The 15,516-nt window shown below is 35.3% G+C and overlaps 1 protein-coding gene across 1 annotated transcript in view; it reads left to right on the forward strand.

Moving 5' to 3' along the window:
- Positions 1-15,516, forward strand: part of CDH9 (cadherin 9) — a 134,542-nt gene that overhangs the window by 89,601 nt on the left and 29,425 nt on the right. The window contains exon 3 of the mRNA XM_032337710.1: positions 10,161-10,455. Within this exon, the coding sequence (XP_032193601.1) occupies positions 10,161-10,455 (295 nt within the window). The remainder of the gene's footprint in view (positions 1-10,160; positions 10,456-15,516) is intronic.

A 15,516-nucleotide genomic window follows, 5' to 3' on the forward strand; every position in this document is an offset into this window, starting at 1 on the left:
TTTTTAATCTACTGCTGGCTTTCTTGTTTTATGTTTGTTCTAATTATTCTTTGTTTATCTCATTTCTTGCCTTTTTTACAGAAAAATAACTCTGTCTCATCTTTCTCTTTTTTCGACTACTTAGTATTCCATTTTATTTCTACAATTACCATTTTAGCTTTATTACTTTGTATTATTTAGCGCTTGCTGTAAGGATATACAAAATTATAAGCATAAAGATAATATGCATCCTTAATTTATTTAAGTCCAACCGGAATATGATGTCATCACCACATAATGTTAAAACTTTGTAAAAGTACAATTCCATTTACTTTGCTATTATTGTTATATATTTTATGCTTACTATGTTACATAAAACTTAAAATATATTGATACCATACAAGATTTAAACACCTGATTTTCTTTAAGGAATACTTTAAAACAATCTTTTAGGGGCATCTGGGTGGCTCAGGCAGTTAAGCTTCTGCCTTTGGCTCAGGTCATGATCCTGGGGTCATGGAATTGAGTCCTGCAAGGGGTTCCCTGCTCAGGGGGGAACCTGCTTCTCCCTCTCCCTCTGCCCTCCCCTCTTCAGCTTGTGCTCGCTCTCTCTCTCAAATAAATAAATAAATTATGGGGGGGGGTGGGGTTATGGACATTGGGGAGGGTATGTGCTTTGGTGAGTGCTGATTCACAGACCTGTACCCTTGGGGATAAAAATACATGTTTATAAAAAAAAATAATAAAAAATCAAATAAATAAATAAATTCTTTAAAACACATACACACACACAATATGTTACATTTACCAGCTCTTTGGAAGGCTCCTCATTTCTTTCTTTAAGTCAAGGATTCAATTTAGGATTATTTCCATTCAGTCTAAAGACATTTATTTTAAATATTTTTATTTATTTATTTGACATACAAAGATCATAAGTAGGCAGAGAGGCAGGCAGAGAGAGGGGGAAGCAGGCTCCCTGCCAAGCAGAGCCTGATGCGGCGCTCGATTCCAGGACCCTGATCACGACCTGAGCCGAAGGCAGAGGCTTTAACTCACTGAGCCACCCAGTGCCCTCAAAATATTTCTTAATGTTTGGATGTTATTTTTAGTAAACAATTATAGCTTCCACTTTTCTAATGCAAAATCAGCTGTCTTTCCTAGTCTAATTTTTCACCCTAAACTTACGTTTATTCTTTTGATGCTTTTAAGAATTTTTTAAAATATTTTATTTATTTATTTATTTATTTGACAGAGAGAGAGATCACAAGTAGGCAGAGAGGCAGGCAGAGAGAGAGGGGGATGCAAGCTCCCCTCTGAGCAGAGAGCCTGATGCGGGGCTTGATCCCAGTACCCTGAGACCATGACCTGAACCGAAGGCAGAGGACTAACCCATTGAGCCACCTAGGTGCCACTTAAGAATTTTTTAACCATTATTTCTTTTAGAAAAAAATATTCTGTCATTTTTTTTTCCCTTTTACAACTGCAAGTATACACACATTATTCTAATAACATGTATGTCTGTTAGTAGTTCACTCTCAGGATTATCTGTTTCTGTTTCTATTGGAGAGCTATAAATATACACATTTCAAAACACATTCTCCCGGAACTTAATAATTGATTTAGACTACTATATTCTGGGCATTGTAGATGATACAATGTTCTGTCAAGTCTTGTTTTAAAAACAGTTTGAATGGGTCTATTTTAGTTTGCCTTTTTTTTAAAGAAAGAATTCTTATTCTCCTTTTTTAAGTTTTATTAAATCCAGTTGATTTTTCTTTAAGTAAGCTCTATACCCAACTCACGACCCCAAGATCAAGAGTTTCATGCTCTACCAACTGAACCAGGCATACACCCAGTCCTTTTTCCTCGGGATGTATTCTTTACTCATAGACACAGTCCCTTGTCCTAAGACATGACTTTTCCCAATTCCTAACACTTCTAGAACCGAACTCTAGGCCAGCACAGCATAAGGTCTAAGGAACGGGGAGTACAAATTTTGCTAGTGGGTCACTAGGGATAATAGTGAGAGATGCTGCTCCCATTTCCACTCCTTAATTCTTGGACCTGTGAATCCTGAAACAGCACCATTTACTGGACGCTGATTCAGAGCACATGAAGCCTTCAAAAGAAACCCATCCCAGCCCTGCAAGGTATCAGTGCCTAGATGTCACAGTATCAGGGTCTTCAAAAGGTCACTCCATCATTGTGTCAGATCAGCGGCTTTAGGATCATGGTAAGACCAGTGAATTCCATGAGCATTTACCTATTGCCACACTTGTTTTGATATGAAGTGATTACCTTTATCAGAACGAATGCTGTGCAGAATACCAAGACGAGGGATAAGACATTCTATAAGTCTATGGATGGTAATTTTGGCAGAATTACTGTGTGCCAGCAAGGCAAATCCATACCCAGAGTAAGCATCTATTCCAGGAATAAAACAGAAAAAGAAAACAAAACAAAACAAAAAAATCTTCCCTGCCAGGATGGAAGCAGTCCAGTGTAACTCAACAACCACCAGGAAGCTGGATGATTATGAGGTAATGATACTGGAAGTTCAATGTTGGTCTCTACTGCTAGTGCACCGGGCATTCAGCAGTGACTATAGCCAGACAGTCCTTAGTGAGTGAGTCCACGTTGCTGAGCCCATACATAACTTCCATTCCCGCCACCCTGGCCACTTTGTTCACGAGTCCATTAGGAAATGACAGGACTGGCTGAGAATCGAGATTGGTATACACAAAACAGTTATCCTATCCACCTGATTATGATTCCAGTCTGCTGAAGTCACCCCGTGGTGAACATTCACATGGGACATAAATATTTCCACGTTTTTGCACATTCAGAGTGGTGTACCCAGATCTCTCTTTCCCAAATTCTCTTGTCAACAATTTTCCAATAACGTTTCTTCCAGTTCCTGAATGTCCAGCCAAACCATTAGTGACAGCTCATGAATTGGTATATAATCACAAATCTGGCCATTTTTCGTTCCAAATAAGTGAACAGGCAGGTGCACTGACAGAAGCTCTGTCCACGGAGAGGCTTATTCTTCACCATTGCCCTTCAAAAATGTCCCAGAAGGGGACTATAGTGCTACAGCTGTCCACTTTACAGTGATGATTGAATATCTTACAGAATTATCTCTAAACCAGGCCCTAGACTCTTCTTTTTGGGTCAACTGATTAAAAGATCTCCTCATGAGGCCATAGGTACAGGCTGGGAAAGAGAAGGCAGTGCAACACGAGGAGGGACCATGGGCATTTGGCCACTTCTTCCTGTAAATTAACTTATGCTCCCAGGGCATGCGCAGGCATGATGGCACCTGTTTCGATGAGTTGCTGCTGTGCACACTCAACCTTATGGCTTGTGGGGTCAGATAACATGCAGTTCATGAGTGGTAGCATAGGCTGCATGGTAAGTTGGTGGCCCATGGTTAAATATTCAGTTTCTAAGGCCAGTACCAGGCCAAGAGCTGCTTCTCAAAAGGAGATTATATCCAGAGGATAGTAGGTCTCTGCTCCAAAATCCTAACGGCCAGTGTTCACCTACAGGAGCCTGTCAAAGGCTCTAAGCAACATCTCCCTCTGTCACTGACACTTCAAGCACAGTTGGATCTGTTGGATTATATGGCCCAAGTGGTAGAACAGCTCCCACAGCAGTCGAGACCTCTTGTAGAGGTTTTTTCAAGTTCTGGGTCCCACATAAAACTAACAGCTTTTCAGGTGTTGAAGTAAATGGATAGAAATAACATACCCAAGTGAAAGAATATGTTACCTCTAGAATCCAAAGAGGACCACAAGGTATTGTGCTCCCTTTCTGGTTGTGGGATGGGACAGATGTAACAATTTATCTTTCACTACAGGATGGGCTTAGGATCCCACTGGGCCCATTATGTGACACATGTCAGATAAAACTCCATCGATTACCTGACTTCCACATACCTCTACTCTTGCTGGCAGATCACACTGATTTTTTGAGTCTCCTGGAATCAATAAGAATTCAGAGCTAGTGTCCAGTATTCCCCAAATGTCTGATTATTTCCTTATTTTCAGTGCATAGTTTGGTAAAAGACATAGGTCCATTTGGGGAAGGCCAGGAGAAAGACCGAAAGACTAACAGTATGAATGTTTGGGCATGTACTGGGGACATTCCTCAAGGAGACTTCAGCATATCCTTCATTCAAAGGGTCTGGGTCTGTAAACTGGTTCAAGTCTGGGGACGGACTGAGGCATCATGACACTGTTTTTAAGGTTCGGTTAGTCTTTTGTTTTCTTGAACTTCAACTCTTCTGCTTTTACAGATCACATGAGAATTTAGTAGACTTCCTATCTATTGCACTTCTAGGAACACCATGATCAACTAGCCAATGTCTGAGTGAGTCTAATTATTCTGACCACTGCTTTGACTCTACTATCCTTTACAGTAATCCTGCTACCTTCCTTCAGGCATCTGAGTGTTGCCACTTGGCTCCAAACTCTCTGGGATCCAATCGCTCCCATTACATTTAGATGCCCCATTTCAGTGACTGCATAGCTTCCCATGGTAAGCTATGGCCTACAGAGAGGAATGATTGCAGAGCTCTTCAATGATGCTGGATTCCCACACAAATTTATTTCTCCCAGTAGTGGTAGGTTTATTTTATGGACCCTTTCAGCAAGCATGTGTATGTCTTAAAACATTGCAGACATAATTTAAATTTTTAGCTTATTTTGAGTGCAATTTTTTTTTCTTTTTTTCAAATTTCTTAAAAACAAATAAATGTTTTGGTAGCCTGCAACCATGATGCTGTTGATACTGTACAAAAATGATACTATTGGAAAATAACAGCATTTCAAAACATTATCTAGGATTTATTGTGTTATCAGGGTTTCATTCAAGTTTAGAAGAGGCAAGTAAGTTTCATCCAGGGAGGGAGGACTACTTGGTACATTGAGAGCTAAAGAAAATAACTATATTTGGGTACTCATATTTCTTTAGGAATTTTATGTGGCCTTTGTTCTATAATAGATGAGCAATATTCATAACATTACTACTTTATTTTGTTTTCATTGATCCTATAAAATTGTTGAGTTTCAGGTTCATGCATAAGAGGTTATTTATAGTTAGGTTATGGTACAATAGATTTTACTATTGATTTCTATCAACTCTAAATGTATAACTTAAAATTAATAATGTACATGACTAAAAACCCCAGTATTTTAAGATAGTATTTTTTAGTTTGTTTTTTTCTTAACTTGCATCAGAAAATAAGTATTGTGAATTTTCATTCTCAAAATGGAATCGTATAAAGACCTGCTTTAAAATATGTGATGTGGGGGTGCCTGGGTGGCTCAGTGGGTTAAAGCCTCTGCCTTCGGCTCAGGTCATGATCCCAGGGTCCTGGGATCAAGCCCCGCATTGGGCTCTCTGCTCAGCAGGGAGCCTGCTTCCTCCTTTCTCTCTGCCTCTTTCTCTCTGATCTCTGTCTGTCAAATAAATAAATAAAATCTTAAAATAAAATAAAATAAAATGTGTGATTTTATGTAGCATAATTCTTTTAAAATGGCATTTAAATGAGTATATATAAAATATCATAGCAGGAATTAGAACAGGTAAGAATAAGACATAAATCTAAATTATAATCATTTTAATGTATGAATGACTAAAATAATATTATCATTTTGTTGCAAGTATTTTATTTAATTAAAATTCAAAACATACTTGTTCTGAAAATCTTGTAAAATTCATATGCATGCATATTTCCGTATATTGTATATAATCTGAAAACCTATAGCTAATTTAATTTCTCTCTGGACCCCATATTCAGTCCCAGCAGCACAATTTTCATATGGAACTTTCCTTGAAATATTTAAAATAAAATGTAAAATCATTCAGAGAAAAGTGTTGTGATTATGATTATTATGCTGGTTAAATACTTTTCCAGAGTTCAAAATACTTTAAATGAAAAGAAAATGTTTGAAAAGTGAACTGTTTCCACAGGTATTTGAATGTAAGTGAGATAGAAAAATATATCTCCCACACCTACCACTGTTGCAGCCTACATAACCTACAAGAAGAAAGATCTCTTCCTGCTCCCGCAACAACACACTAACCACCACTTGCAGCCGATGAGAAACGGTCACAACCTCAAATTCTTGTTCTTCTCCCACAGACTTTGGTTTAAAACAACCTTCCTCGATCTTCTCCTCAAACTTAATAAAAGCTGACTTTCCCTTTTTCTCCTCAGATTTGCCTATGGCTTGCTATAGTTTGCTTGTCCTGAATTAGAGTTCCTCTGCTAGTCCCAAATACATTAATTTTGGTGATAAGGTAACTGGCTATTTTTTTAGGTTGACATACTATCATTATGTTAAATACATAGAAAACTGATAAGGAAGTATACAGAAAAAATTAAAAATAATTTTAATTCATGTGTACGTATGTAAAATTTTCATTGGCATTTTTCTCAAGTTTGGTTTTTTTTTTTTTTTTTAAGATTGTATTTATTTATTGGACAGACAGAGATCACAAGTAGGCAGAGAGGCAGGCAGAGAGAGAGGGAGGAAAGCAGGCTCCCTGCTGAGCAGAGATCCTGATGCAGGACTCGATCCCAGGACTCTGAGATCATGACCTGAGCCAAAAGCAGAGGCTTTAACTCACTGAGCGACCCAGGCGCCCCAACATTTTTCTCAAGTTTTAATTTAAATTACAGTTTAGTAAACTTGCAGTGTAATATTAGTCTCAGTTTTAGAATTTAGTGATTCAATACTTTCATAAAATACCAGATGTTCATCACAACAAATGCCCTCCTTAACCCCCATTTTACCCCTCCCCTCATCCACCTCCCCTCTGGTAACCATTAGTTAGTTCCTTATAGTTAAGCATCTGTTTCTTGGCTTTCCTCTCTTTCCCCCTCCATGTTCTTTTATTTTATTCATTAAATTCCACATGTGAATGAAATCATATGATACACACACACCCGCATCTTCTTTATCCATTTAGCAGTCTATGGACATTTGGGGTCTCCCTATAATTTGGTTATTGCAGATAATCTTGCTCTAAACATCAGTGTTCATATGTCCCTATAAGTCAGTATTTTTGTATTCTTTGGGTAAATACCTGATAGTGTAATTGGTGGATCATAGGATAGTTCTATTTTTAACTTTTTGAGGAAACTCCATACTGTTTTCCAGAATGGCTGTGCCAGTTTGCATTCCCACCTATATTACAAGAGAACTCGTGTTTCTTCACAGCCTCACCAACACCTATTGCTTCTTGTGTTGTTGATTTTCCCCATTGTGACAGGTGTAAGGTGATATCTCATTGTAATTTTGATTTGTATTTCCCTGATGATGAGCAATGTGGAGCATTTTTCATGTGTCTGCTAGCCGTCTGTATGTCTTCTTTGGAAAATTTTAAATTGGATTTTTTGTTCTTTGGGTGTTGAGTTATAAGTTCTTAATGCAGTTTGGATACTAACCCTTTATCAGAAATGGCATTTACAGATACCTTTCCTCCCATTTCGAAGGTTGCCTTGTAGTTTTACTTATTGTTTCCTTCACCATACAGAAGCTTTTTAGTTTGATGAAGTCACAATAGTTTACTTTTGCTTTTGTTTCCCTTGCCTCAGGAGACACATCTAGTAAGAAGTTGCTAGAGGAAATGTCAAAGAAGTTACTTCCTATGTTTTCCTCTAGGATTTTTATGGTTTTAGGTTTTTCATCCATTATGAATTATTTTATGTATGGTGTAGAATGCTGTCCAGTTAAATTCTTCTGCATGTTGCTGTCCAGTTTTTTCAAAACCATCTATTGAAGACTGTCTTTTTCCCATTGGGTATTCCTGAGTTCTCATTTGAAGATTAATTGACCATACAGTTGTGTGTTCATTTCTGGGTTTTCTATTCTGTTCCATTGATATATGTGTCTGTTTTTGTGCTGGTACCATATTACTTTGATTACTACAGCTTTGTAATATAACTCAAAATCTGGAATTGTGATTTCTCCAGTTTTGCTCTTCTTTTTCAAGGCTTCTTTAGCTATTGGAGTTGTTTGTGGTTCCATAAAAAGTTTAGGATTGCTTGCTCAAGCTCTGTGAAAAATGCTGGTCATATTTTGATAGAGATTACATTAAATGTATATAGATTGCTTTGGATAGTATAGACATTTTAACAATATTTTTTTCTTTCAACCTGTGAGCATGGAATGCCCTTCCATTTTTATGTCATCTTCAATGAAATCCTAATAATTTAAAAGAAAAATACCAATCTTTCTCTTTTATATTTTACAGTTTAGTGGGCATGGTATATAATTTCACCAAATGTGTGAGTATAATGATAGGGCACTGAAATGTGCTTTGTAATTACACAGCTGACATATCTGTTCTAATCTAGAGAATCAGAGAAGTGCACAAAAGACTTATGTACTCTGTAATAGTACAGATATGCCAGTAGGTATGACTGGCATAGATATATACCAATAGAACAGATATGCCAGCTGTGTAATAGTACAAAGCCCATTTTAAGTGAGTTATGATAAATATTTAGATAGGAAACAAAGCAGAGAAGGGGAAGAGTATTAAAAGGTAAGAGGAAAATACGCAAACATCAAGTATGAAAGCTGAAACAGGCCCTCTGAAAATGAAGAAGATAGTACAAGACAAAACAATACAATTGGTCTGTACAGAATGATAATGAAGTGGGTAAAGGTGGCAGAGATGCCTCTGGAGACGAGGATGAAATTATGGAAGATGTATAAATAAGGTGGTAGAGTCTAAACAACTAGAACAATAATAAAAATGAAGATTATTTTTAAAAGAACACTATGTCCTTTTAATAGAATAAGTTTAGATTAAACACATATACAGTGTGCCCAATATAACACAAAAATTTGCACGAGACTAACCCAGGTTTGTAAGACTTTAGATTCATGTTTCTGTTACACCGTAACTTATTGAAGAATTTTATGTTAAGAGGTAACATGACCAGACTTTTAATGTAAAAAATCACCTTCTTTAGAATGGAAAATTGTCTGGAATAGAGCAACTGGGGAGGCAGACGTCCATTAGGAGATTACTACAGTGGTCCAGATAAGACATCATGGAAGACAACCCCAGGTGACAGTCATAGAGATGGAGACATACAGATGAGTGGGAAAGAGATTTCTGAGAAGAAAAGACTGCATTTGATTATTTTAGCTTTGGGATTAAAAGTAAAGAGGAATAAAATCTGAATCACAAGTTTGTTATTTTGGCTACTATAAAAAAACACTAAATAGTCAAATAATTCAAAGATGGAATGGGACCTCAAAGAAATAGGTGGATGTAATGGGAATTGTGAGTATATGATGGAAGACAACATACAGGGATAGGCTAGTTAAGAATCAAGTTTTAGAATAGTGTTAGATTTGAAAAAAAAGTTAAGATCTTTGCAATTCCTAAATTTCTGTGAACATATGATCTATTTGTCTGTTTTAAGTACTCAATGGACAGCCTCCTTTTAAGATAGGTATGTATCAGAAGAAGAAAGATAATTTATGAAAAAATATTCATATGGCCAGTGGAAAGGCCCTGGTTTTTTTGGTATCAATTGGATTTTAAATATGTCTATAAATATGTTGACTTCCAAAAAATGTGAGAACATCATGTTTGAAAGTGTACTTTCCCGAAGTCATACAGAGAAGAATCTTTGAAATTAAAATTAAAATTCTCTCTCTGTTTGATGTCTCTGAAGACAGAGCCCCTGATGCTACAAACAATATCATACTGAAGTGAGGTAAAATCAGTTTACAATTATGGTGGTATTCTAAACTTATCAACAAAAGTTCAAAATGTCTCACATCATCTCTTTGAGTTGAATGATGTTGAATTTAATCAGGAATGTATCTACCCCAGTTCTAGATTTATGGATCTTTTTTTCTTGTTTATGTACATCTTTGAACCATTCAAAACTTTGTTTCAAAAGATATATTCATTTTTAGCTATCTTTAAATTTAGCCCCTTATGATGTGTAAACATAGTTATTTAAAATTTTTGAGAGTGGTAAAACTGAAATGTTTAGTATTCTCACACTGAAACTTAAGATAACCATTGTAATCATTGTTCCTGTGATATTATGGAGATCCATTGATATGAGCCAAAATTAATTTTTTTCTGTAATAACAATGCATGTATTTATAGAACTTTTCTTTTCTGCCTCTCTGAAGCTTCACACTGACCAAGATAAAGGAGATGGAAATTTAAAATACATATTAACAGGAGATGGGGCTGGCAGTCTATTCGTTATAGATGAAAATACAGGAGATATTCATGCTGCAAAGAAACTAGACAGAGAAGAAAAATCCCTATACATTCTTCGTGCCAAGGCTATAGACAGAAAGACTGGGCGGCAGGTGGAACCTGAATCTGAATTTATTATTAAGATCCATGATATCAATGACAACGAACCAAAATTCACAAAAGACTTATACACTGCCAGTGTTCCTGAAATGTCTGGAGTCGGTAGGTATATGTTATTCCACTTAACGTCTTTGTTTATTTGCTAAGGTGATTATTACGGACATACGGTTAACGTATGTAGCCCCTTCCAAGATAAGAATTATATATAACTGAGGTACTCAATAAACATGTTGATTGAAAAAAAAATTATATATATCTGAAGACTACTATTGAAACTATCTCACTTCTAATTATTTTCAATTTTAAATATTTTAATAATTCCTGCAATGTTGTAACTTATACCTAATGATACCTAAAATATTATCTAAATGATATCTAAAAATATGATCTAAAAATATGATGACTGAGAACAGTTACTCCATTGCATTTCTTTTTTTTTTTTTTCCATTGTATTTCAACCAACATCTTTACCTTTATTCAACTGCCATTCAAACGACAGTCAAGCTGAATGTATTTTTGCCTGAAATAAAAAAGGGATATCAAATAGTGTCAGCAGTTTTGGACAGTTTTGGACAGTTTTGCTTGCATTATTTTGCATAACAACTAACCTTGCATTTGACAAATTTCTTTTGATCATCTTATTTGATCACTGAAAGAACTTCATGGGGAAGGCATGGGAAATAGAACTTTAAATCCCCATTCTGTTAATTAGGAACTCAGGATTCTGAAAGATTAAGTAACTGAATTAAGATCAAATAACCTGGTAGCATAATAACAATATGCCAAGTCTTTTAATGTTATTTTAGCTGAGTTCCACTACTGAATAATATTTTATTATGCAAACTGAAAAGATGTTTCATTTTTAAGGGTCCTCACAATTTTAAATACTATTTGTTATTATGCAATTTTTACCTGCATGTGTAAGTTTATATTTGTTAATGAGATAAGAATTAAGTCATAACATGTTAAAAAAGAAGTGATATAAACTTACTATAATATCCAAATTATACAACCAATTTTCAAAATTTGATAGTTTAGTTGAATATTATTTCAAAATCAGTTTTCAGTGATTAACTTTGAAATTATTATAATTAATCATGTTTCAGTCTAAAATGGTTTCTTTATGAGGAAAACCAAACTTATATCTACCTTTACTGAGTTAACGATACAAAATTATTTCTTAACTATGTGTGTCATCTAGCCAGAAGAACCAGGTGTTTGTAAAGAAGTTATTTCCTCTCAATGCACTTGAAATCTCATCTATCTGAGAAAAGTGCAGTTCAGTTGCCTTTTCAGGTATTCATTCTAATAATATGAAAGAGAGTTATCAAATTAGACAGGAGTCCTATGAAATCAGAAAGCCTAGGATGAAATATGAGTGGTTGTGTTTTCTTTAACATTTTAAAATATCTGCTAGCCTGGTATAGTTCCATGGAAAGTACTGGATAGGTTCATATAGGTCGACCAGTGGGCTGAGGTAAGTATGTCTCATGATCCCTAAATGACTTATATTTGAGATGAAGATACATTAAATTTATACACTCTATTTCAACTTCCTACTGATGAGCATTCTAAAGTAGTTTGGTTTCCTGGTTAAGACACTTTAACTTTTATAAAACATTATTGTTTAGTCTGTTTGTATGTTATTTTCCCAGATAGTTTTTTAAAGATTTTATTTATTTATTTATTTGAGAGGGAGAGAGATTGAAAGGAAGAGAGAGTGTGAGCAGGGGGAGGAACGGAGGGGGAATGAGAAGAAAAGGGAAGGAGCCCCAAGCAGATTCTACACTGAGGGACTGGACTCCATCTCAGGATCCTGAGACCATCATCTGAGCCAATACCAAGAGCTGGATGCCTAACTGACTGAGCCACCCCGGCATCCCTACTTTGTCAGATATTTTGACACTTAATAATACAAAAGCTTTCATTTATCCTTCTGGAAATAGATTTTATATACCTATAGGAATAAAAAGTAGAGTTTTGATGACAGGTATTTGACTATGACACATTTTGATAATAACTGACTTAGAGTTGAATAACTTTTAAACTTTTCAAAGAATTACCTCATTTCAAAAACCAGAATATTTACTTATCAGACTGTTAATATTGAAAGTCAAATAACCTGTATTTTCCATGTATTATTTTGTGCTGTTTAATGGAATATTATCTCTCTACTCTGTGTATTCCTATCATCTACCTAATTCAAATATATTCTATTTCATTGCTTTATTAATATTTATCAAGTATGTAATAAGAATAGCAATGGAATAAGTACTTGAATATTTTATTAAATATAAAAGACTTAAGTTGTTCAATACCCATAATAATATACAGAATACATAAATTTATACATGGAAGAAGGCCTGGAGATTACCTTTTCCAAAAAGCCCTTCCTGTAAGGCAATCTGTATTTCATTTATATAAACTTTAAATTGTGGGCAGTACAATTTCTGGTTATTGCAAGTCTTAAAAATGAGAATTTAGGTCCTTTCAATGGCACTTCCTCTGTGTCTACAATTCCAACAAAACTGAAAAAAAAGAAGAAACATATAGAAGGTAGCTATATTGCTCTGGTTGCAGCTTTTCATATCAGTAAAAGAAGATTTAAAAACTACCAGTAAATCTTGGGGCACCTGGGAGGCCCATATGGTTAAGTGTTGACCCTTGGTTTTGGCTCAGGTCACGATCTCGGGATCCTGGGTTGGAGCCCTGTGATGATATCTGCACTCTGCTCAGAGTTGGCTTAAGATTCATTCTCTCTCACTCTCTCTCTCTCAAATAAATAAATAAATAAAATCATAATAATAAATAGATAAAAACTACAGGTAAATCTTGACCCTATTTATGGAAGATAGTTATTATTATTACTAAGATTGGCATCACCACATTAATTTCTTCCTGTTTGACCCACAGACAGACTTCATATGTGTGATTATTTTTAAATATCAATGCATATATTATACACAAATACACACACACATACACCCACACAAAAGTACCATATTACCCCTCTTCTAATAAATAAGTAAAAACCAGCTCAAAAGAGGTAAACTGACTTGCTCCAAAACACACAATTTATTACTACACTAGTTATAAAAAGAGAAAAAAAAAAGGTTAATAAAAAGCAGGGAAAACTAGATAATTTTAATGCCTTAGTATTATTCCCCACTCTAAAATACTTGTGCTTATTATGGAAAACTTCTAATTTTATGAGATTCTTAGTAATTCCTCAAAAGAAGCAGTTTTCTTTTTTAATTTAAATTCAGTTAGCCAGGGGCCTGGGTGTCTCAGAGGGCTAAAGTCTCTGCTTTCAGCTCAGGTCATGACCCCAGGGTCTTGGGATCCAGCCCTGCATCGCATCGGCTCTCTGCTTAGCAGGAAGCCTGCTTCCCCCCTCTCTAACTGCCTGTCTCTCTACCTACTTGTGATCTCTGTCTGTCAAATAAGTAAATAAATAAAATCTTTTAAAAAAATTCAATTAGCCAACATATGATACATCATTAGTTTTTGGTATAGTGTTCATTGATTCATTAGCTGCATAAAATGCCCAATGGTCATAACAACATATGCCCTCCTTAATGTCCATCACCCAGTTAGTTACCCCACAGCATTTTTTCTTATTTTATTCTTTTAATTCAAATGCCCTTATCAATAAAGTTAAATCCTGAAACAGAAAGGGGAGTGACTGCATTTTACAGTAAGATTTTAGATCTATTAATGTATAAAATATCTAAATTAAAAGTCTATTAATTATACATATAAATAAAATATATATTCATATTATATATATTTATGTATATAAATAATACATATTTATATATGTGTTATATATATATATATTTTATTGGAGGGGGAAACGAACCATGAGACACTGTGGACTCTGAGAAACAAACTGAGGGTTTTAGAGGAGAGGGGGTGGAAGGTTGGGTGAGCCTGGTGGTGGGTATTATGGAGGTCACGTACTGCATGGAGCACTGGGTATGGTACATAAAGAATGAATTTTGGAACACTGAAAAAATAAAATTAAAAAATATATATTTTTTAAATTATATTTTAGTATATAACTCTGTTTAAAGGAAAATTAATATTAACTCAGTATAATTTTGTAGATGTAATTGTCTCTGTTTTTACCTATACAAAAAACTAAATGATGATACTTGAGAACTTTTTCAAGCTGTGTGTAACCCATATACTAAGAGTTAAAGCCCATACATAATCAAATAATAAAGAATTCATCTTGATATCTTCCAATGTTCTCCTCCATATTGTCCCCTTTCCCTGTTTATTTTTGTCCTAATTATGTCTTTTTTGTTCCTGTCTCACCAACTCCTCTCCTTGTTTATTTATCCCTCTACCCCTGCTTCTGTCAAAACCACATGCCATATTCCATTGTGTTTCTCAGAATCACATGCTTCTCTCCTGTTCAAAAGTTAAAATCAAGTGATTCCAAATGTTGAAATCTGAAATGCATTAGCATTTTCTCATCAGAACACATAAACTGGACAATATATAAGGATATATAACGAAGGAAAATGAGATACACTGATTTAAATATTTATATTTAAATATATTTAAATATCAAATATTTATGGCTGATCCCATAGATACTCTTTTTATTTTTTGTGGTCATCATACTTCGATTAAAGATTATCTATCACCCTTCCATATCTGCATGCATTCATCTTCATCTAGGCAATGTCCTACTGTGTAAATTTGCGGGGTTTGATGCGTGCTTTCTCATAGACGGGGTATTTCCCAAAATCAGTCTTTCAAAAACTTACCCAGTTCCCCTTCCACAGCATCTCCTCAACAAGAAATTCCTCTGTAAATTTTCTCAAATCACACATAGAACTCACCAATGAATTCCTTATGACTTAATCCAAGCCAGTGAGTGTTCATTGCCTGTGGATTCAAGAATGTATCTAATCATAGCCAAATGCCAGACCAGCCCTTTAGTGAAGCAGTTAGAATACTGCTTCTTTCCTCAGACTGTCTAGGTTGATCTCTATCACCTTTTCTCTCACCTTCTATCCCTTCTCACCTTCTAGATGTGTGGCCCTGAGCAGCAACCTCTCTCTGTCTCAAGGCCTTCATTGCATGCATCTCCTGAGAATAAAGTAATCATGTAAATTAAGGGCTGAATATTCTGCCTAGCCTACCTGA

Source organism: Mustela erminea, chromosome 3 (assembly GCF_009829155.1).
Source record: "Mustela erminea isolate mMusErm1 chromosome 3, mMusErm1.Pri, whole genome shotgun sequence".
NCBI lineage: Eukaryota > Metazoa > Chordata > Mammalia > Carnivora > Mustelidae > Mustela > Mustela erminea.